Below are 22,103 nucleotides of genomic sequence, written 5' to 3' on the forward strand. Positions count from 1 at the left end.
TTAAGTTTCACTCAATTTATCTTGTGCAGAAACTTGTAAGGTAATTACAGGCTTCTAAGTGTACAGCAAGGTAAGAAATAATTTTCCAAAATTCATAAGTGGAGTAGTTTACGGCAGAACTCAAGAGACATATACCTAATAGTGTTCACCTTAACTGAAAATATATATATATTGCTACGGTTCTGATTAATTTGATTACACGTCAATAACTTTATCAAATCCACAGCAAGCATCCTTGGGAGTACATACAGAATTTCTTGGCCTGACCAGCATAGCTATACCTTGTATTCAGAGCTCATCTTAGCTCTTTCTTGCTTTGACATTTCACCTCTTGAATGAACTCTTTTCTCCTAGTGTCTGAAAGTATGCTTTTTTTAAAGTAGAAAAACTGGTTACGTTTTTTCCTTCATTCCTTAGAATCATCTTCAAATAACTAATGATACGGCTGTTTATGCTGAACTCTACTGGCACACTGTTTTACTACTTCAGTGAACAAATTACTTTCTAGTATTTTCCAGCTAAGAAAAAAAAAAGTGTTTACCTTTTAGTAAACAAAAAATCTTCAAATGTATTGGCTAGCTCTGGCCACATACTGTCAAATTTTCCAGAAGATGCATGCTGCCTTGCAACTGGTAGTCCAATGGAGAGAACTTTGAGAAGGGAGGAAACAGCTAGCTTCCATGTGCTTTCCGAAGGACAGGAATATTTCAGACTAAGAGGTATTCTCAGTGTCTGCAAAATACAAGTTCAAATAAAATTCACAGTTGCTCAGAGAAATCAAAGAATAAGACAGATTTCTGTAGATCTCACCAGACATTTACATAGGTGATAGCACACATCTCTATTTTTTCTGCTGGTATATGAGATGGTCTTTTAAAAATATAATTATAAAGACAACTTACCGCATGCCAGCTGGCTAAAGCATGGGTCTGTTAACAAATACAAGGTTAGAAGCCAGATCTGATCCATTACCAATTACACTACGAAACTACCTACTAATTTTCTGTATTACCATCCACCATTTCTGCCAACTCTGACAAATGGGCTCACCTAACATCTACAAGATTTCTGGCAGTTCTTTGTCGTAAGTATATTCTGAAGAGTTTAGCTCTGTCCCTAGAAAGTTCTCTCAAGTGCTCTCAAAGGTTTAAAAGAAAAAAATAATTGAAAAAAAAGCCACACTAAATTTAAGCTTTTCCTAAAATGCGAAAGTTGAACTATATACATAATCACTGCAAAACATCTGGTGATTGCTGACTGTTAAACCACAGGAAGTTTAAAAGCAAAGAGTTGATGAAATTCTGTAGATAAAGGCTGCTAGACAGCACAAATGTATAGCAGATTAAAACACAGCAAATTCTGGATAGAAAGACAGCTTCAGTATCTATAAAAGAAACCCAATAACATGTTTAAAACTTCAAGCTTATGTACTATTCGCATTATATCTACTCCTTCTAGCATTGTTAGTCAACAATGAACTAACAAGGAGCTGATACGAAGTTATCTTGGAAATCTAATTCTTTAATTTACATTTCAAATATACATTAACTAAATTTGGGCACTACATGGATGTCCCTAATACCTTCAGGGAAGCTTCTGATTTGAGGAAAGCAAAGGGAGAACTCACTCTCAGGATTAAGTTAATTAGAATTATTTTTTGCAATAGTTATCAGAGCTAGGATATAACCCTAGAGATAAACTGAAAGTATTCTTCTGATGCTTTTGCTCATATGAGTCAAATCTAATTCTAATATCAACATGGGCTTCAGACACATGAAGAGTCATTTCAGAAGTCTTTTCATCTACTGCAGTAGGCCACAACATTATCAACTGTGAAATTTAGAGAAAAATAGCATTTATATTAGTTTCACCTAGCCCATTAAAACAGAAGTGGAAACTAAATGTATTAATTTTGAAATACAAGCATGTAATTCGTAACAGATTCCAAATAATACCATGTAACTATTTTAAACATATTCATGTTGCTAAATTTCTATACAGGAACAACCTGAAGTCAGCCAAGTCATTAGAAACAAACCTAGGACCCATATAGTTTTCCCAGACATTTAGCATTACTTCCATTATTTGCCAAATTTGTTGGTTAAAAACAGGGTAAAAAAATATGAGTTTGGCACTTTCACCTTAAAGGCATATCTGTGCACCCATAACATTTTACAGCTACATTAATGGCACACAAAGCCATTAAAAGTAGATCAAAAGTACCAGCTAGAGCACACCTCCAGAAAAATATTTTTGCCAATTTTGTCTTCAGCCTTCAGTCATATTTACTAAGAGGCCTACATTTCAGATTCAGGTGCATAATACTCTCGAAGATTACTACTGTTTGGCCAAAACCACATTTGTTTATTTTTGTATTAATATTGAAATACTGATGCTGTATCATCTAGCTGAAGACCAGTGCATGCAGCCCAATTAATAGTGTTTGTACCACCATCACAAGACATTATCTGCTGCCTATCTTCACAGAATATTTTTTTAAACTAAAGCTTTAAGCTTTCCAGAAAGTGTTTATCAACACTATCTCAAAATAAAATTCTTTGTTTTCAAAATAAACCCATTAATTCAGAGCACACTCAGGACAAAGCTTTACCTTAATAATGTTCTGAAGAACTTTCTCGTTTACAACAGCTTTATGGCAAGCTGTCTTCTGGTATAAGTCCACAACCACTTCCAATGATCTCTCAGCAAATGGTACATAATTCAATGCTACCCATTCAGCCTAGGGAAAAAATAGTAAATTACTGAACTATTTGTGAGAAAATATTAATTTAGGAACAAAAGCTGTATGCTTTGCGTTGAACTCTCAGTTTAATGCATGCAGGGTTTGCTAAGAATATAGTCCAAGCAACAAAACTGCAAATACAGTGTGGTCTGACTATGAAAATGTACTCCACATTGAAGTAAAGTACATTTAAGTAGGAAAGATGTTGCAATCTAGGCAAGACAACTACATTAGGACAATCTTTAAGGAAATTTAACTCACCGGTGCAAATAGTTGTATCTAGTGTGATTCCATTGTGTTGCAGGATGAATAGAATAAGAAGAATTAATACATACATAACAGTTACCTCTTAGATTACACCGAATCAGATGCTCATGCTTAGTGAACAGCAGAGTACACAGATATAAAGAATTACCATGCCCCGTTTCTCTCCTGCATGTGCAATTCAAAAATGTGCAGTTTGAAGGAATTTTCTCCTTTCAAAACTATGGTGCCTTTCTATTTAATATAGTGTCAAATATAGGAGCTGATATTTTAGTTTAATTCACTGGACAAATTCAGACACATTCACTACGTCTGGTGTCCAGGCAAGAATTTTCCTACATGGAGGAATACAGAATATTAAAAAACAACCAAAAAAAAAAAAAAAGTAGAATTGAAAGGGAGCAAAAGAAGATGATAAAAATACTAATAAATCAACTTACTACACAACATGCATAGCAAAATATTTACACATAGAATAAGTGCATCTGGCTAAACAACCTACATCTGAAGGTGAGTTGTGTTCACCAGCCAAGTGAAACAACTGAGACTTCTAATAAATTACCTGATTATATTTTGCATTTGCAATGTGCTTTGTTTCCAGCTGTCCATACTGGGGAGGCTTGCAGGAAAATTCGACAAAAGCCAATAGCTGGTCGAAGATTGCAGGATACATTATCTGCATATTTTCTGAGCCTACACATATAGCCTATAGCAAAAGAAAATACAAAAGCTTGAGCATCAGCATTTAAAAACCTGCCTCAATCCTAGGAGCTCCTACAAAAAAAATCCTTGTATCTGCCTCTTATCTACCTCTGTGAATTATAAGGATGAATATTAATTTAGCTCACAAATTATTTTGCTATACCAACATCATGCTAAAACTGTAACAATACAAGCAATATGAAATAATCTCATTGCATAAATACAGAATGATTACTACGGTATCATGCAGGAACTGGACCACTCAAGATTTATGCTGTATAGAAGAAAATGTACAGTTCTAATAGTTCAAGTTCTTATAGTTCTTATTTAACTTAAAATAAGTTTTGTTATTTTATTACAGAAAACTATGTGGAAAGATAGTAGTATTTACTAATGTATACATGGCCAAGTATCTCATTTTGTCTAATAAATGACACGTTTTCTTTACAAACTCTGCTTTGACATGACATATTTATAGGTCATATACAAGTCTTGACTACTGATTTCACTCAGCCACATCTTCAAGTTCTACTTCGAGCAGCATTTAAATCTCAGAAGTAATTCCTACAAAGTTTCCGTAAGTAGTTAAACTTGTGTCTTACAGAAAGAAACAAATAAAACCAGAATGATATCATTTTGGCATAGCTGAAACATAATCTTGTGTTAAAATGGAAAACATTTTAGGAAGGGTGTACTTAGAGGATGTCAAAGAAATACCATGTTGCCGTAGTATAATGATTTCCTGTTGCAAAATAAATCCCAAGGAAAAGGTAGGGCATCTATTTTCAAAGCCAGACACAAAGATTCTGTGAAGCTATTCCAACTATTTTCCGTCATTTTAAAAGTCCTGCTTTTCCTCACTAGGTCCTTCCTCTCAAAGCATCAAGAAACAGACTATTTATTGCTCCACAGAAAGGTCGTGAGCTTGTACTGTCATTTTCCTCTGGGGAGGAGTCAACTCCTTTTTCCATTAACCAAAGTTCATTCATGACAAGTTGTGTCCAAACTCACTCCAGTGCCAGCAGCTCTGGAGCTGTTTAAGCACATCTTCCATGCTGGGGCTGTGTCGAGCCATTGCGGTTGAGTGGCTGGCAAATATCCTAAGTCCTCAGCTGTGAGAGGGAGCAAGCCGACAGGGGTCACAGACACTGCCATCTCTAGATCATCCTAAAAGCAAGCTGCAACTTCATGCAATCTGCAACCTGCACCGGAGCACTCCATGCATCATTAATGGCCTTTCCCTTTTCCGCAGCTTCCCGCAATTCAAAACATGTCTAATGCCCAAAAACTTAACCTACATTACAAAGATAGTGGAACGCTGCTCCTCCTAAGAAAGCTGTCCTTCTCACAAGTCCAAGACTGTACTGACCTCATAAAAAAGGCACTTGAATGCTAGATGCTCCCCTGTGTGGCTGAATGCTGAAGGTTAATTGCTGCTCTGAAGTACTCGACACACTGCAAGACCATTTCAGCGGATATGCTGCTGCACCAAAGTCACTGCACTAAATCTTAACAGGTTAATGCAAGATAATATATGTAAGAAATTATTTTATATAACACCACGTGGATTAGAAAGGGAAAAAGAGCATCCAGAAATTCCTGTGTGAGTTTCACACAGATCTAACTTATGTACACATATCTTCAACATCACCATTACCCCCAGAAGACTCGCTTAACATCTGTAACGGCAAAACTTCAAAATAGGCTTGCTGTTCATTCATGCTTGTTAGATTTTTATTATTGTTATTATTACTCATTTTAGGATCAGAGCTTCTGCAGATGCTACTTTTTCTGTACTGGTGAACAAAAGCAATAACTACTACTTAAAGATTATGCACCAGTAGGTTCTTATTCTTAACATTTTATGAAACTGTCGTAAAAATTTTGTTTTACAAATAGAAGCATTTTCTATCCACTCTACTGAGGTATTTTCGGCTCTTAACATCACTTGTACAATACTAAAAGTAACTGACCTGGTACTCCATCCTTACTTTGAAAAGTCACCTATCTAGAGCTGATTTTCATAGGTGTTTATGTTTCTGACTGACACCAGGTAACTTGTATCTAAGATTATGAAAAATGCAAAAGTGTGTGATCAAGGATGCTGAAAGTATTTTTAAGAGCTGCTTATAAAATAGAGTAGTATTTACTGCATTGAGTGCTTCTGTTTACATCCTTAAGAAAGGAGACACAAAAAGTAATGTTCAGGCAACAATAAAATGCACAGAAACCCTAACACATAATACTTGGCTGATCATTGTTTGCTGTTAAACAATGGATATGGTACTTTAGTTTTAGAAGTTTATGCTCTAAAGCATTCTAGTACAAACCTTCAAATTTTTGTATAGTTTGAGATTTATCTAACAGCTCCCAGTCCAACTATTGTCATAGACAACTGTTATTTTTACAGGTTTCAGTGGCTAAGCCTGTGCTAACTCTGTTGTACATGTAAATATATCCTTGAGCACTGTACCCACAGCTCAAGAGGTTTATGTTCATATTGCCTACAGAAGTAGAATTCAAATGTATCTGATAACCAAATATGTATCTCTGTTCCTCTGCCTGAGGAGCCAGCTGGCTCACTGCAGCGTTGACCTGGAGTGAATGTAGGTGGGCAGTGAGCACAATCACAGAATTCAGGCTTGGGCACAAATTTTAGCTGAGCTAATACAATGAAGCAGGCATTTAGACTACAACAGTGGAAGACTAGAAAACAAATTCTAATGAGGAATAAAAAAGAAGATGAACAAAGGGTCTAAAATGGACTCAATGTGTGGAAGTCTGAAACAAGAACTAAGCTTGCCTTCTGTTCCCGTGTTGTTGCGCTATCATGTCCTTTGCTAGTGCGATCACACAATAAAATCTCTATCAGGACAGCCAGGGGTTCAGTCTTAACATATCATTTTCCAGCTATTCCAGCTGCAGCGTTACAAAGTGAAAACTGACCCAAATCTTTCTATGTTGACAAATAACACAACTTTAACCTGATCCCACACTCAAACATTGAAGAAGCAGACAAATATTTACATGCTCTTCTTTAACTATCCCACTGGAACCTGCGAGTACCCCTGAGCATTAATTCATTTCAACACAGGAAAAAGACACTGCGGCATCCAGCAAAACCACTTCACAGCCTTTGCTTCACACATAGCACTGGCTGACTGCCTTGCCACGTGAATTCTACTGGGTTACGCAGCCCAGAGGGAAGATCATGAGACTTCACAGAACTTGCTAACCTCCAAATATCTTTTAAGTTAGTTTTTAATGATCTTAGTGATGTTCTACTAGTAGTATTTGTATAGACACCCCAACTATGGGATGTACTGTTTGATATTAGTGTACCAATGACTTCCCATTTGTGTTTTCAAAGGCTTGGACCTGTAATGTTAACATGTTTCTGTTTCTCATAGGGCTTTGTTGCAGTTGTTTTTGCTGTTTTAGAAAACTTCAGCCAGAACAGTTTAGCACCTTGACAAGAACAAGACTAGAAAAAAATGTGCAGTTTTTCCTCATATTAAAACTTGTGGAAACCTTTTCTGTGAAAAGTGCCAGAACCCTGGCTGAGCTGCTGGAATGGAAAGGATACAAAAAGGGTAAGCCTGATTGGAATAGGGTGATGGTTTAGTGGATACAATTCATCTTAAAGCTTCATGTTACATATATTCCCACATACAACACTGAAATTTAATACCAACTTTGAATCTTATAGTTCTGTTCTCAAAATACATTCATATTTCTTAAACCAACAAACTAAAGGTATGACTGCAAGATAATGATTTTGCCTTTCTTGTGGGGTTCATATAAGTACAACACAAGCCAACCCTCACTAAGCAAAAAGAAAACAAGACACTGAACCGCTACTCATTAAGTAGGCACTATACATGCTTTGAGCTGAATGAGACAGGATCCTGTCTGACAAGAGAAAATTTAAAAATGTCCATGTAGTTAAGCAAAACAGTCTTAACATGAAAGCCCAAAGTGAATGAAGTCAGGTCACATGGACAGTTTTAATTCTGGCATTTCTCAAGTTTTTTTCTTAAAGCAATGCTTAATCTAAACACATGATCTCATTCATTATCAACTTTGTTTCTTTTGAATAAATGTTTTCTGAATGATCATATTTGCAAGGTCTTTTACAACTCCAGCAAAAGAAAGAATACTTTTATGTTTTTTTACTACCTAGTAAAAGGGCACCCTAATTTGCTGTCTACAAATTAATTTGCATGAAGGATGCTCTTTGAGGATGAGTTCTACGTTAATAATTTTTTATGCAGAGATGTGGCATTTTCTGTAAATGACTAATTAATAAGAGTTAAGAAGGTAGTTTGCTAGAAACCTTTTTAGGTTTTATGCTTTGCATGTTCTCAAAATTCTCATGATCATCACTCTTCTAGACTCTGTTTATGGTAGTGCCAGGGCAACATAAGGAATACCATTTGGGAGGTTATTTCCCCAGTTCCATGTACAGACACTCTTAACAGTACAATACTTAAACATTAGCTAGACCAGTAAATGGATATAAAGGTAGCACCACACTTAAGGTATTTCTGCAATCTAGCAAAAATGCATTCCATAAAGATTACACCACTCCTTTGAATGCAGAACACCTGGGTCGCACCAGGAATGGAATTCTGATTGTTATAAAACAGTACACTGTGCTTTCTTTAAATAAAGAAACACTAAGTCACCGCACTATACTTCCAAGAAGAAGAACAGAGACAACGTAGTTTACCTTTCACCACACATTTGAAGTCCCATTATTACCTTTTGTAAAACATCTAAAGCTGTAAGCACTGCTTCCTGTAAACTTGTCAGAACTGCTTCAGTATAGGATGGAAGGATGAAAGGGGAAGCGTCAGAACTGATCGGAACTGAAACAGCACCATGCAAAATGACACCCAGCTTTTGGAGATCATCCATGCTGAAACCAGTTTTGATGTGTTGGTAAAGGGCTGGGAATATTTGAATTAAAGCTGTAAGAAAAGGCTGGCTGGGAATGAAAGTCAATTTATCAAAATTAATCGGAGGCTTTGTACTTTCTGAACCAATCCTATACCAGCTGTTCCAAGCTGCCCACCAAAGATTCAAATCTTCAATCTCGTCTGTTACTACAGGTAGTTCAGATCCATTGTATCTTCCCATTCTTTCCCCAATGGAGTCAGTTCTCATGAACGATCTGCCAAGACTAGTGGCAGTTGTTGTCCCTACCACCACAGGTACAGAAACATTGATAGCAGGTGGTGTGTCAGGCTTCTCTGAGTCTCGGACAGGAGAAACGATTTGTAAGATTTCCTGGAAGCTTTTCAGAGCAGCCAAGGAAACTTCATTATTTTTGCTGAGTGCTGCTGATTGGATGTGATCAAGAAGAACATCCCAGGCTTGTGAAAAGTCTCCTATTAAAAACAGAAAAAAAAAAAAATCAACTTGGTACTGGCTTGCTATTTCACTCACCACCCCATTCCATTTCTGAAAGGCTGTTCATGTACTTGTTCCTCTAACGCAGAGAAATTTCATGAGGTTACAGGACAGCTTCAATGCCTTTCAAAATATATCAATTTGGTTGTAACTAAAGAGAATGAATGCAATAGACAAATACACAAATATGAAGATTGCAATAATAAGAGTGTTTATGCCAAAATTATTCAATATATCATATCACAGACTGGAAAAAAGCATAAGTTTTCTTTATTCAGGATAGTGAAAAAAGATGTTCTCATGCACAGCAGATGCCTGTTGATTTCAAAAAGTGTTTAGCATTCACAAGGAACAAAGGGTCAAATCTACGGTCATGTAATGCATTTTATAAGGAATTTCAAAATTCTGTGATCATTATCCTGTAGAGAAAGATTTCATTTTTGCAGTTTGAGGTTTTTGTTAACCTTTCATTAACCTGTGTAACTTTAACTATATTCTGGCAACCAACCAAACACAAAAATTATTATTGCTATTATTATTGCTATCATGCTACTGTAAGTTAAAGTTATTTGGCACGCAGCATTGTGACTACTGAGATTTCATCTCAAGTACCATGACATGAAAGATGAAATCGGTATTTAGGATTTTTGGCTCTAAGGAGCACAAATTAAAATTCTATTTCTCATCACATTTGAGGTGAGACAACAGAAACGCACCTCCAAGCTAAGATTAAGATTCTTGCCTGATACTGTAATGGCAAAAATATCCAAAGCTGGAAGTTCATTACTGTATCTTTCAGTAATTTTAAACCATAAATTTTACCTAAAGGCTGCAGCAAATATCTCCGGGTGTTAAATATTCTTGCAACTCCAGCCAGTGTTAACACCCATGTCTCTGCCCATTGTTTCTCAGCTGTATCCCTTGAATGATGGATGAGGATGTTCCCTCCTCCTGATTCAATTTTCTCTTTGTCAGCTGTAGTAGAAGATTCTCGAACCCTATCCAAGAGGTGAAATAAAACCTGCAATAGTCAGAAAAAAATAAAAAAGGATCAACTTTTAAAATAACATTGTTGTATTCTCAGTAAAACAACAAAAATAGTAAATTTATTGTTATCCTTTATGTCACTGTGTCATCTTGGGAATTCCCTTATTCCACACAGTCCCTGCAACAGCTAAGAGTACTTATCAGCTAACTGATGTTTACTTAAGAAGAATTAGAAACAGCATGATCAGAACCACTGAGAACAGTGTCAGTACTAGTAACAGAAGGCTACTGTTAGAGATCTGTACTAATGTATGGATCTCAGATACCTCAACAACAGATGCAGTAGGCAACAGACTCAACCACAGCCCAATTTTTCCACAAGGCACAACCAACATGACTGTGATCCAGAACAAGTTTCTAGACTCTCTCAAAGAAGAGAGACAAAACAGAGGGCAAAGCAAAGTTCAATCTAATATAAGATCAATTCAATCAGATGACTCTCAGATGTCACCGTGTTTTCACACAACAGGAGGAGTCTTTCATCTGTGCAAGAAAGGAATAGCCCTTTTATACAAGTCCTGTGTAAGAAAGAAATGATCAAGATACGAAAATTACATTTTGAAAGAGGTTTTAAGGACAAGAGAAAAGTATAAAAAAATAAAATGAGAAGTCAGACTTCTGCAACCATATGTTATCTTTAAAAGAATGTTGTTAAACTAGCTAACGGATGTTGAAACAGTGTGTCAACAGTTGAATTAGAATTCTCATTAGAATTAGAATTCTCATTAGTTGAATGAGAATTACATTTTAAAAACCTTCAAAAGAAGCTCACATGACATACCTTCCATATCACTGTGTGCCACGTTGAATGTTGCAATAAAGTTCCGTGAGCACCAATAGTGGAAAACAATGTCTGCCCAGCACTCTTCCTAACTGCAGGTCGGGGATCCACACAGAGTTCTCCAAGTTTGGCATACAGACATAACCAAAGACAGTCAAATGGTGGTGCAGGATGAAAAGGTCTGTTCAGCACTACCCCCTTTTCTTCTGCCTGTTTCTGCAACACTGCTTCTTCTTTGTTTAGTTCCTTTTCAATTATTTCACCTCTTTGGAAAAAATAATCGGAAATATTCCACTAGAAAATAAATAAGACATGTTGTTGCACAATAAAAATATTACAACGCACTTAATGATCATGAAATAAATTGTTTCTCATTTTCACATTTAGAAGTATTTTATAAGGTTCCCTACACTGATGGCATAAAATAGCACATAAATGCTCTAAGGTACAGAAAGTAATTTTCTTAGCCTTAGCTTTTAAGCCACAATTATACATGAGACACTAGAAAAAGGAAAAGTTTGTATCAAAAATGTGATACTGGTGAACATATTTACAACACAATACTATTTGTTTTATACAACCTTGGAGTCAGGAAGATTAAAGATAAACTGTGCTCATTCAATTTACATATGATTCCAAATGACTGCATGGGATGCCAGTAACAATTTGAAAAATGGGCTTAGGCTTTCATTTGTAGAACAGACTACAGACTGATTTTCATTTGGAATAAAAAAACTGGAAGCAGCATCACTGTAGGCTAATGTAAAACTCACCAACAAACCAATTGACGTTAAGCTAATATTTAGCTCTTGATTGTGAAGTCCAAAGCTTCCTGCAACTTCAACAACGATCTGTAGACAAGTGCATGGCATCGTTGGAAGAAAGTCTGTCACAACCAACTGAAGACACTGGAATGCAGTCCGTATTAAGGACTCTCTTAAAAAAACAAAACAAAAACAAAACACATACACACACTCTAATTTCAAGTTTCTTCAAGAGCACGGAAACTTTTTGAATACAGTACATCAGGAGATAGCAATATTAGAAAATATATATATATATATATAAATTTTGAAATGGATTTACAAGATTTAAAATGTTTCAACTAAACTTTTTTGAGATGTGACTTTCCGTTTAAGCTTCAACTTAAAGTATGTACCTAAAGTATGCCAAACGGGTGGGAAAATGTATTTTTATTTATTAGGAAAGATGTATGCTAATATAAAGGTAGTCTTACATGCTCCAATATTATATCATGATAGTCAAAGTACTTTGAAAATATCTGCCATTAAATACGCATTTAATACTCTGCCTTCAGAATTAAATTCTGAACACAAACAGATAAAATTAAAATGTAGTCTGGAAAAGGGTTGTGAGAAGGAGTTCTCCATGAAGGAAGACTATCCACAACCAAAATCTTGTTTAGTGAGAAACAGAATGAAGGAATCATAAAAGAGCAGTGGAGTATAGGTAAATACAAAATAGGGAAGACAAACTGCTACTGCTGTATTTAGATTGAAGTACAGTTTTTATAATGCTTAATATTTAACGTACAAAAGAAAAATTCGAAGGTTTGTAACACATAAAATGAGTGTCCTTCAGAATATATATTCCAAGGGGAAAAAAAAAAAAAAAATCAAACAAAATCAGAGTAGAGATGTCAATTACTTATTTCAGAATCCTATATAAAAGAAACTTACTTTTTTTTTTTTTTTCAATTAATTCAAAATGAACATCATAGGTGGACCACAGTATTGTAACAGCCAGACTGAGATGGAAGCCAGAGAAATGCACACAGAAGTTCACACGGACAATAAAAGTATAACTAATAATTCTACGTAATAATATGCATACTGCAAATAGGCACCCATCCCACCACATTAAGACCAAAGGATATATCCTTGCTAAACTTATGGAGGAAATTTTCACACACTACTTTCCTTTGCATTCATTACATGAGTCTATGAAGTGAAACACACCCAAAACTGCTGCAGTTCCCTCTCCACTACAAAACTCCACAGGTATGTGATCTTCAAGGACTCTACAGGAAAAGGAAAGGAGGCAGGAAATGAAAGTATAGTTACACGGCTCATTTTGAAGAACTGCAATAATGGGCAAGTAACCTCTTTTTCTATATTCAAATGTAAGGTCATTAGAACAAATTCAAAGAAGTTAATTTCCCAATTAATGTCCTCACATTACTATGCATTTGGAGAAAGGTTTCAAAGTTCTTCATGCAAGCTGGAACAGCAACACAGCTGGTCAAAATATAAAATTCTCCTTAATGTTATGGATAGCCACCCAAAAGGTAAATACAAATGTAAGAAGCCTAAGTTTAGCTCTTGAAATATTCTGCAGTGCCTTATCTATCCTTAAAATAAACTGACAACCCACTGAAAAGGAAATTCTTCAAAGGAAGATTTCCTTTTGTTTTGCAGGCTAGCATTGTGCAATCAGAAGTGATTTCAGGATTAGTGGCTTTCAAAATGGCATTTTCTGTATTTATAGCAACCTCTCAAGATATTCTGGAATGCAAATAGGTCTCTACCCTGGTCTCCAGGAAGTTCTCTGAGCAGAGGGAAGACACTTGTGAATAAAGTCTGACAGTCAATAGCTTATACTTAGAGTATGGATAGTGCCCGCATTTTGAGATCACAGCTATAAGTAAAGCAAAATATTCATTTGTTTCCCAAGGAAAAGAAGGCTTGCTTAATCTTTTTTTCCTACAGTAGTTGATATGAGGTGGTCAAACAATGCTATGTGTTTGAAGAAAAGCATTCTATACTCTTTATAGGAAGGGAAGCATGGCTATCAAAAAGAGAACACTCGCAACCAAGTATGCCAATATCCTTGGGGATTTTGGCAAGTATTACCATCAGAGCAAGCAATACTGCTACAAGAGCAAAATCCTCCAAGCATCTGAAGAAAGGACAAGACTTAAGAGGTGCTCGTATGGCCAGAAGACAGAAACTAAGATGGATAGAAAAGAGATATATGCCAAAGTGAATTATTTCAATACCCAAGTTATTTGATGACCTATCATAGTACACAGTGTCATGACTAATACCAAAGAAGGAATAATACAGTCCAAGCGTGTGGAAATAGTTCTTGATGCTTACAGTTCAAGGGTCAGATGTTCATTCCACTGCTCATTTCAAAAGAACTTCTTGCAACTTCACCTCTTACTTTCCCTTGTGGGCAAGAAGACCAGTCATGCTCCCTAGCTATAACAATTATTTTGGTCTTCTGAAAGAGTAAGTCAGTAAAATAAAAGCATGCGCTACATCAAAAATTACCAAAACTGTATGTCTGTTGAGTAAAATTATGCATAAGCTAAAAATGACAACAAAAACTATGCTATTATCAAAGTAGTTATTAAAGTATGAAAATAAAAAGGACTCTTTCTACTGTTGTTATTTTACATGATTTTAAAATTTTATTTTGACCACTTACCCCTGATCACTTCGGATTGCCCCCATGACTCCAAGGACCAATGGCCAACCAGGTCCTAAGCTGTCACCCTGACTCTGCAAAATCTGTAGCACACACTCCAACTGCTTGATCCTGATATCAGGATGACTAATATTTGACAGTTCCTTGAGTGGATTCAATAAAAGCAGCTGCAGTCTCTAAAAGTAAACAGTAAGTTTTATCAGCCTTAATAAGCTTTAACTGGTTCTTAATTATTTTAATGCGTAATATGTGAAACCATGTAATACCAATCTAAGATTCTTAAGAAGATATTTAATGCTGAAAGTCAAGTGTCAGACTGGCCCTTCTAAAAAAGCTCTTTATAAAGGATCTCAGCAGGAAATCTGCATTTTTTCTTTGTTTTCCTACCAGGTCTTCAGGTTCCTCAGGGAACAGGTATAGCATGCTGTCAGAGTTGCATAAAAGTCATGCAACTTTATGCTCATTCAGGAGGGCCAGACTCAGCTTCCTACTAAACAGACCTTGAAAATACTATCCACTGAACCTCAGTAAAAATATTAGAATGTTTTATTAATAATGCGTTGAATTGTTGTGATTTAGAAGGCTAGGCAATTTATTTTTTTACATGCCACTACATCACATACATACTTCAAAACATTCTGGAATTGTTTTGCACTCATGAGGGTGATCCATTATTTGTTCTAACAAACAGATATGATATGCAAGCATCACCACTCTTTGTTATGTATGAAATGAAATGTTATGTATGTTATGAAAAAGGAAGGAGAGGGTAGCTCATTAGAATGCATGAGGTGATTTCCGATAGTTATAACCGAATGTTACAGCTGTAGGCTTTATAAACTCAATGGTAAAATTGCTTTATGAATGCCTCCTATTCACTGAACTGGAGAAAACTTCCTCTAGGGAAGACTTTGATTTTATGTTCATTATAAGTTCCAGAAAAGGAGGAAAGCAGTTTTTCTGTAAACTTATTTTACCTGATTCTGTGATAATGGAGGATCATGGCTGAATGTCAGACCTGCTTTAATGAGAGAAGTTAACGCCTCTGCTCCCCATTCTCTCATTCTGGAGTTGGGATGCTGACAGACCTGAAAACACAACAGTGTTCTCTTTAAAGGCACTTTTGTTTAACCAGAATTTGAATATATATAATATTTAAAATTGGTATTTAAATTGTAGTGGACCTTAACATACAATATTTTAGTAAAATATTTTACAACAATACAATAAATCTCTAAATGTTAAATTTAGGTTTAATAGTAAAAAAAAAAAAATAAATTTTTTTTTGAATGGACATACCTTCTGAATAAGGAAGCAAAAGGAAGCAGTGAAAGACACAGAAAGAAACAAATTGAAAACACCAGCTCAAGTCAATACACTCTCCAAAATCAACATACTAACTGCTGTTTCAGATACTGATGGACTAAAAGGTACCAAACAACACTTCTTAGATTTAACTCACCCTTAAGCTACAATAGAATTCTAAAGTTTCATCTTTCACACACACAGTTTAACATACATAATCACATAAGGAAGCATGATATTAATCAACACAATAAGAGTCTACTTTTCAATGGTCCCAAATACAAAAAGTGACTACTTACTGAATATAAAATAAGTGTTTATACATCAGTATTTCAAAAACTTGACAAAACAACAGTGAATGCTATTTCACACTTAAGTTCAAATATCTTCATTCCTTTCTCTTTGTCTCCTTATAATCTAAACCTAATATTTTTTCCCACAGTTTTTTTAGAACAGAACAAAATAAAAACACTGTGCAAACCCACTGCATAGATACACAGTATGAACTGTAATCCTGTATCTGTTGCCCTCAAATAAATAAAACATCTACAGTCTCATTGACCTCTATATCATTTTTGATATCCTCCCTTCCAGCTCTAGCTCTGATGGTGTGAGAACCCAGCACTTTTCAAAATCCAAGGCAGGATCATAAGGAAGGCAGGTGGTTTGGACTGGGTTGGTGGACTGTCTCCGTATTGGACACTAGCCAAACTGAAAAGCGGAGCTATGCAGAACAGGTAGCTTCGTGTTAAAAAAAATGAAGAAAAGAAATAGCTATTCTACTGATCTTTTTTTTGTTACTTTATGTAAGATGATAAAATTTTACTTCATTGTGCTCCGAATCTTATCAGATGATCACTTTAAGAGACAGGGAAGAAATTCTTCCCTCGGGCTGTTTTTAACTGAATTTGCAGCTGGTGCTCTCTCCTTCCTCACTGTACCACAATGACAAAGGTTTAAAAGTAAATAAGGCAGTACTTTAAAATAAATTGATATAGACTATGCATTTCCTACAAAACACTGACAAATACCCAAAATGGGTAACAGACTGAACCAGATTGCTTACTAGATGAAAACATGGTGTCCCAAGATGTGGGTGGTGAACCTTATTGTCTTGGAGATGAAGAAAGGACAAGAGAAAGAGATGCCTGTGCTTTAAGTCTTTAAACCTTTAAGTATCCTTTCTTTTTTTGCCTAGATAAAAGATTATGTGGAGATGATCTCCATATAGAGGTGGCCAATCCTTCACACTGTTTGAAATAACAGAGTGGTTCGAAGGAAGCACCTGACACTCTGAAAAATGAAGAAGAAAATCTCTCTGCTTGCATTGGGCTTACATCACAAGGTTTTGTGGGGGGTGGGAGGCTGCAGGGATGCCCTCTGTGAGAAGAGACCAGGAGTTGCCCTGTGGTGGGCACTGCCAGTTCCTGCCAGCTTCAGCAGGGACCCACTCCTGACCAAAGCTAAGCCAGTTGGCAATGCTGCTGGCACACCTCTGGGACAGTGTACATGTATTTAAGAAAGGGCAAAACGCATTGTGCAGCAGCTGTAAGAGAGAAGTGAGAAAATGTGACAGAAAAAAACTCTGCAGATAACAAGATCAGTGAAGGAAGGCGCAGAGGTGCTCCAGGCAGGCAGCAGCAGTTCCCCTGCGGCCTGTGCAGGGAGAGGCCCCTGGTGGAGCAGGCTGTCCCCCTGCAGCCCATGGGTCCCACACGGAGCAGATCTCCACGCTGCAAACCGTGGAGAACCTCATGCCAGAGCAGGTGAACACGACCTAAGGAAGCTGCAGCCCATGGAGAGGAGCCCATGGTGGAGCAGGCTCCTGACCAGAATGCAGCCCGTGGAGAGGAGCCCACACTTGAGGAGGTTTTCTGGAAGGAACTGCGGCCCACAGGGGGGCCCATGCTAGAGCAGTCCTGAAGAACTGCAGCCCGTGGGACTCAGTGGAGCAGTTTGTGAAGGACTGTATCCCAAGTCATTAGTGTGTACACCACACTGAAGCAAGGGAAGGGAGTGGGAAGGAAGGAGTGGCTGAGAAAGTGCTATGGACACAGCCCCCATTCCCTACACAGCTCGTGGCTGAGGAGGAGGTAGAAAAATCGGGAGAGCTTGGGAAAAGGGAGGGACTGGCCAGAAGGTGCTTTTAGTTTTGGTTCTCATTATTCCGCTCTGCTATTAATTGGCAATAAATTAATCTTCCTCAACACAAGTCTGTTTTAACCATGACACTAAATGGTGAGCGACCTCCCTGTCCTTATCCTGACCCATGAGCTTTTTTCATCATATTTTCTCCCCTTGTCTTACTTAGAAGGGGGAGTGAGAGGGCAGTGTGTGGGCACTTCGTAGCCTGCCAAGGTTAACTCCCTACAGTCCTTTACTCTCTTTAAATCTAACCCTGTTCTTGTATCTCACTCTTCTAACTAGCCCTGTAGAGAATTAATAAACGTTACAATTACATTGTATATTGTCTGTCCTCTGTTTTTAGTTTCAAGTTCAAATTCAGAATTTAAGATTTTTTCCTTGTTGAAAAACATTTTTCATGTAAGAGTCAAAATACTTACTCTACAAATTGAAATGGGATTATGACACCTATGTTGCCAGTAGTCTCTTTAAGAAACCATTTCAAATGTTAATTTACATTTATTAAAAACAAAAAAAAAACTTCATTAGTATACCTAATGGCTTCAATCCATCTGGTATGGACATAAAAACACATCTTAAAATCTCCCTAGACGAATCCCAAATAAAGCCTGTTTGTGTTACTGTAAGTAAAACACGTACATATAAAGATCAACAGCACCATAAAGACAGTCAGTAAGAAGTATAAAATACAGGAATTTAAACATTTAAATTAACTTTTAAACTCAAGCTGTGATGCAATCAAAGTGCAAAAACAACGTGCATAAAACAGAACACCCAAATAAATACACTTCAGATTAAAAGAAATATTTACTCTTTAAAAATGCATTGCCACAAGGTCTTCCTTATTACAAAAACTAAGTTCTAGTACAACTAGTAAAAACAATTAGTTACCTCCAGGAGATGACCCGTCAGAGGTCTCCAAAGGATCTCGATCCTGTGCATGTTAACTAGTCCTGTTTCCAGTAATTTAGCAACAGCAAAAAGCGATGGTTCCTTAGTAAAAGGGAATTTGAACACATGACTTTGAGGTAACTTAGGTAACGTCAGAGCCTTTCACTACATTCTGATTTGTAAATTAAGATGTAACTAGTCTCCACTGGAGTACTGCATTTCACAAGCTGTTGTGACAGCATTCACAGCCTAGGTAGTATGGCTGGGAAGCTTACACAGCCTCTGCAGTACTTCATGAGAAGCCACAAGGGGGTAGCAACAGCCTATCGCAAACAATATTTTTTTCATATTTTTTTTAAATAGTTTTCTGCAAGTTTGTACAATAAGCCAGAGCCCTAGTACTCCTTTCAAAACTCCCATTTTTACATAGTCCCCTCTCCAATCAGTTTTATAATGTATTTTACTAGCAAACCAGCCTTCTTTCCATCACAACCTTTAAAGTAAAAATTATATATGAACAAATAATATAAAACATTTAATTTAGGACTCCCCTTATGCTTTATCTTCCATCTGCTTCATGAATGCCCTGCAGAAGTATGGTACATTTCCCATTCATCAAATACACATGCAAATATTTATTATAAGCTCCAATAAATCAATAGACATATATTCAAAATTGACGGTTGCACTGGAATTATTCTTCTCATCATTCACATTTCTGCTGATATTTTATTCTCATTTTCAACTGATTTTAAACACACAAAAGATCTTATTTTAATTCATTATCTTTTCTTTGTCTTGTTACTGCAATTGTCAAATCTTATCAAGTACATTTTCTGTCATCATTATCTCTAGTGTAATAGATCGAGTGAAAACTTTCACAAATCCTCCTCTGAGATTAGATTATGACTAGAAGACACATTCAATTTTCTTCAATCACATGGTCTTTAAACTTTCTGAGCTAAGGATTATTTTCTGAGGCTGACAGGAATACTAAAATTTTCCGAGGTAAATGAGAATTACCGTTTTACTTAATATCTAAATTGTTACGCTTTACCTGAACCATACCATTAAACAATTTTGAAAATTAGCATCTCACAGAACATACTGTGGCAGTCAGAATCCCTGTCCTCTGAAATTACAGGGACTTTTTAAATTTTATCCATCCATGACCTGATAAATGGAAATACATGACATTCCTTATTGAACAAAAACCACAGCAATAACATGATGAGAGTGTCTACAGGATTTAGTAATCATATGAGCCATTATAAACAATACATTCTTTGGTTCATATTTATTTTTTTTTATTCTGGAGTAAAAAATCCAATGTATTACTGTTTTAATATTAGAAATAGTTAGCTTAAAAGACAAATGCACAAGTCTTCTGCTTTTTTCACAAAAGCACATAAGAGGAAAATAGAGAACTCTTTTTATACCTTATTGTTTCCATAGGCCATATCCATGGCTTCCAGAGACAAGGAGCAAAGGGCATTTATTAAGTGATGTAAAGACACATCATCAAGGTACCTGAAAAATAACAGCTATCAAAACACAACCAAGTTTGATACACATACATTATTTTAATTATAGGATAAGATTTCTTACTGTGAGCTTTCAAAAAGCCTCGAAAGTATGTTGGATATAACTGGTAGATCCGTCATAACTGCTGTGGTCAGAACCTTGAAAAGAGACAGATAATTATCTTATAGGTTGCAACAGAAAATACCGCATAATCATTAACTATAAAATGTACAATCATGCTTACTGTGCTGGGTCCTTCCACAGCTCTTCCAGGTTTTAAGGCACCCCCAACACCAGGTTTCAGCCCCAGAATCCACACAAGATGCTGAAATGCAAGAGGATGATTTTCAGCAGAAAAGCTGAGGTGAAACAAACATTCTACTCAAGTTAGCTTACAGCCTTCCAACTAAACAGAATTCAAGGAAAATGCTACAGTACTTACTCAAGACAATTCAAAGTACACCATGAATAGATTTTATTTTATTTTTTTTGGTTAGTCACATAAAATCTCAAAACTAAAGTACAAAGAAATGCAAATAAGAAACCATAAATATTTTGTATCATACCTGAAGAGTAGCCAGGACAAGTTGCCACGATGTACCAAGAACAGCTCCATGGCAGTGAGCTAAGTTGAGTAATGTCCTCATACATTGAATATTTTTTGAAGTCAGCTGGAAAGAAAAAAAAAATCAAAACACTTTTTTTATTATTATATAATAACAGTGTTTCTAGGTGAGCTGGTTTTGGCTGGGATAGAGTTAACTTTCTTCATAGTGGCTCACACACTGTTGTATTTTGATTTTGTGATGAAAACAGAGACACACTGAGATGCAGAAAGGAGCTGGTAAGAAGGACAGATCATTTTCAAGTTGTACTTACCATTACTGTTCCCTGTGGCTGAAGAGCCAAGGGTTGCCCTACTGCTACAACTTGCTGATGAGACTCACTTGAGGGACTGATCATTTGAACATTCTGTCCCTGAATGGAATATGCTAGAGGAAAATGAAAAAAAATCCAAATTTTAAAACCAGTACTAACTGCAGTAACAACAGCCACCACTCCTGAGTGATGGCAAACATACTCCTAAAAATGTTTTCACAGTATTAGTTTTAAGATAGCTTACACTTCATTGAAATACTTACCTGAAACCTTTAGTTATATTTAGATTATTATGTCATTACCTTATGGGATTAAAGGAACTAGTAGTAATTTCTCCCTCTCTTTTGCAATATATTAATATATTTGGTGTCAAGACTAAAATATTAGTGCTAAAATGCTAAGGTACGAGCCTCAGAATGTCTTAACTCAGTCATCCATGGTTATTAACTATAAATGGTATAACTGTGCTCTACCACTTTGCTAGTGCCCTCAGATTTAAGGTTTCACAAGTGCTACCTAGTGGAATATTCCCAATAAAGGACTATAGGCAACCCTTTTTATAATTCACTTGTTAAAAGAAGAGTAACCTAAGTAAAATAGTATTAAGTTCACTGCTTCAACTCCACAGAGATTAGTGTAGCTCAGTCACATGTACTGCTTCACAGACTTGTGATCTAATAATACACTTAGCTTGTGAGCTGAAGAAAAGGTTCCATTCTTTGTTCTGATACTATGGTATTTTTGTTTCACATTAAGAGGTCTAATATTAAGCCCATCTGCCTATTCACCACGTAGTTGCAATTCTGGCTACACAGAAACTAATTTTCAAAATCAGAAATAGCGTATATCCTCACATGGCATGCCCTGTGATTTACAGCATTATCTCAGAATATGGGAAGCACCAATTGAATCTCTTGGAAGCTCAATAGAGCTCAGAACTTAAGACCTTTTATT

The 22,103-nt window shown here is 36.3% G+C and overlaps 1 protein-coding gene across 2 annotated transcripts in view; it reads right to left on the minus strand.

The window, feature by feature from the left end:
• Window positions 1-22,103, minus strand: part of MON2 (MON2 homolog, regulator of endosome-to-Golgi trafficking) — a 71,270-nt gene that overhangs the window by 17,170 nt on the left and 31,997 nt on the right. The window contains exons 15-30 of one of the 2 annotated variants that reach the window (XM_068669326.1): window positions 21,150-21,262; window positions 20,837-20,941; window positions 20,515-20,595; window positions 20,355-20,428; window positions 20,186-20,276; window positions 18,747-18,848; window positions 15,383-15,493; window positions 14,406-14,581; window positions 11,726-11,888; window positions 10,953-11,246; window positions 9,947-10,145; window positions 8,474-9,102; window positions 3,570-3,713; window positions 3,005-3,022; window positions 2,612-2,740; window positions 542-732 (exon numbers count right to left, since the gene is read on the minus strand). In XM_068669326.1, coding sequence (XP_068525427.1) covers window positions 542-732; window positions 2,612-2,740; window positions 3,005-3,022; window positions 3,570-3,713; window positions 8,474-9,102; window positions 9,947-10,145; window positions 10,953-11,246; window positions 11,726-11,888; window positions 14,406-14,581; window positions 15,383-15,493; window positions 18,747-18,848; window positions 20,186-20,276; window positions 20,355-20,428; window positions 20,515-20,595; window positions 20,837-20,941; window positions 21,150-21,262 — 2,620 coding nt within the window. The remainder of the gene's footprint in view (window positions 1-541; window positions 733-2,611; window positions 2,741-3,004; window positions 3,023-3,569; window positions 3,714-8,473; window positions 9,103-9,946; window positions 10,146-10,952; window positions 11,247-11,725; window positions 11,889-14,405; window positions 14,582-15,382; window positions 15,494-18,746; window positions 18,849-20,185; window positions 20,277-20,354; window positions 20,429-20,514; window positions 20,596-20,836; window positions 20,942-21,149; window positions 21,263-22,103) is intronic. The other variant, XM_068669327.1, reaches the window with a different exon arrangement.

This window comes from Anas acuta, chromosome 1 (assembly GCF_963932015.1).
Source record: "Anas acuta chromosome 1, bAnaAcu1.1, whole genome shotgun sequence".
NCBI lineage: Eukaryota > Metazoa > Chordata > Aves > Anseriformes > Anatidae > Anas > Anas acuta.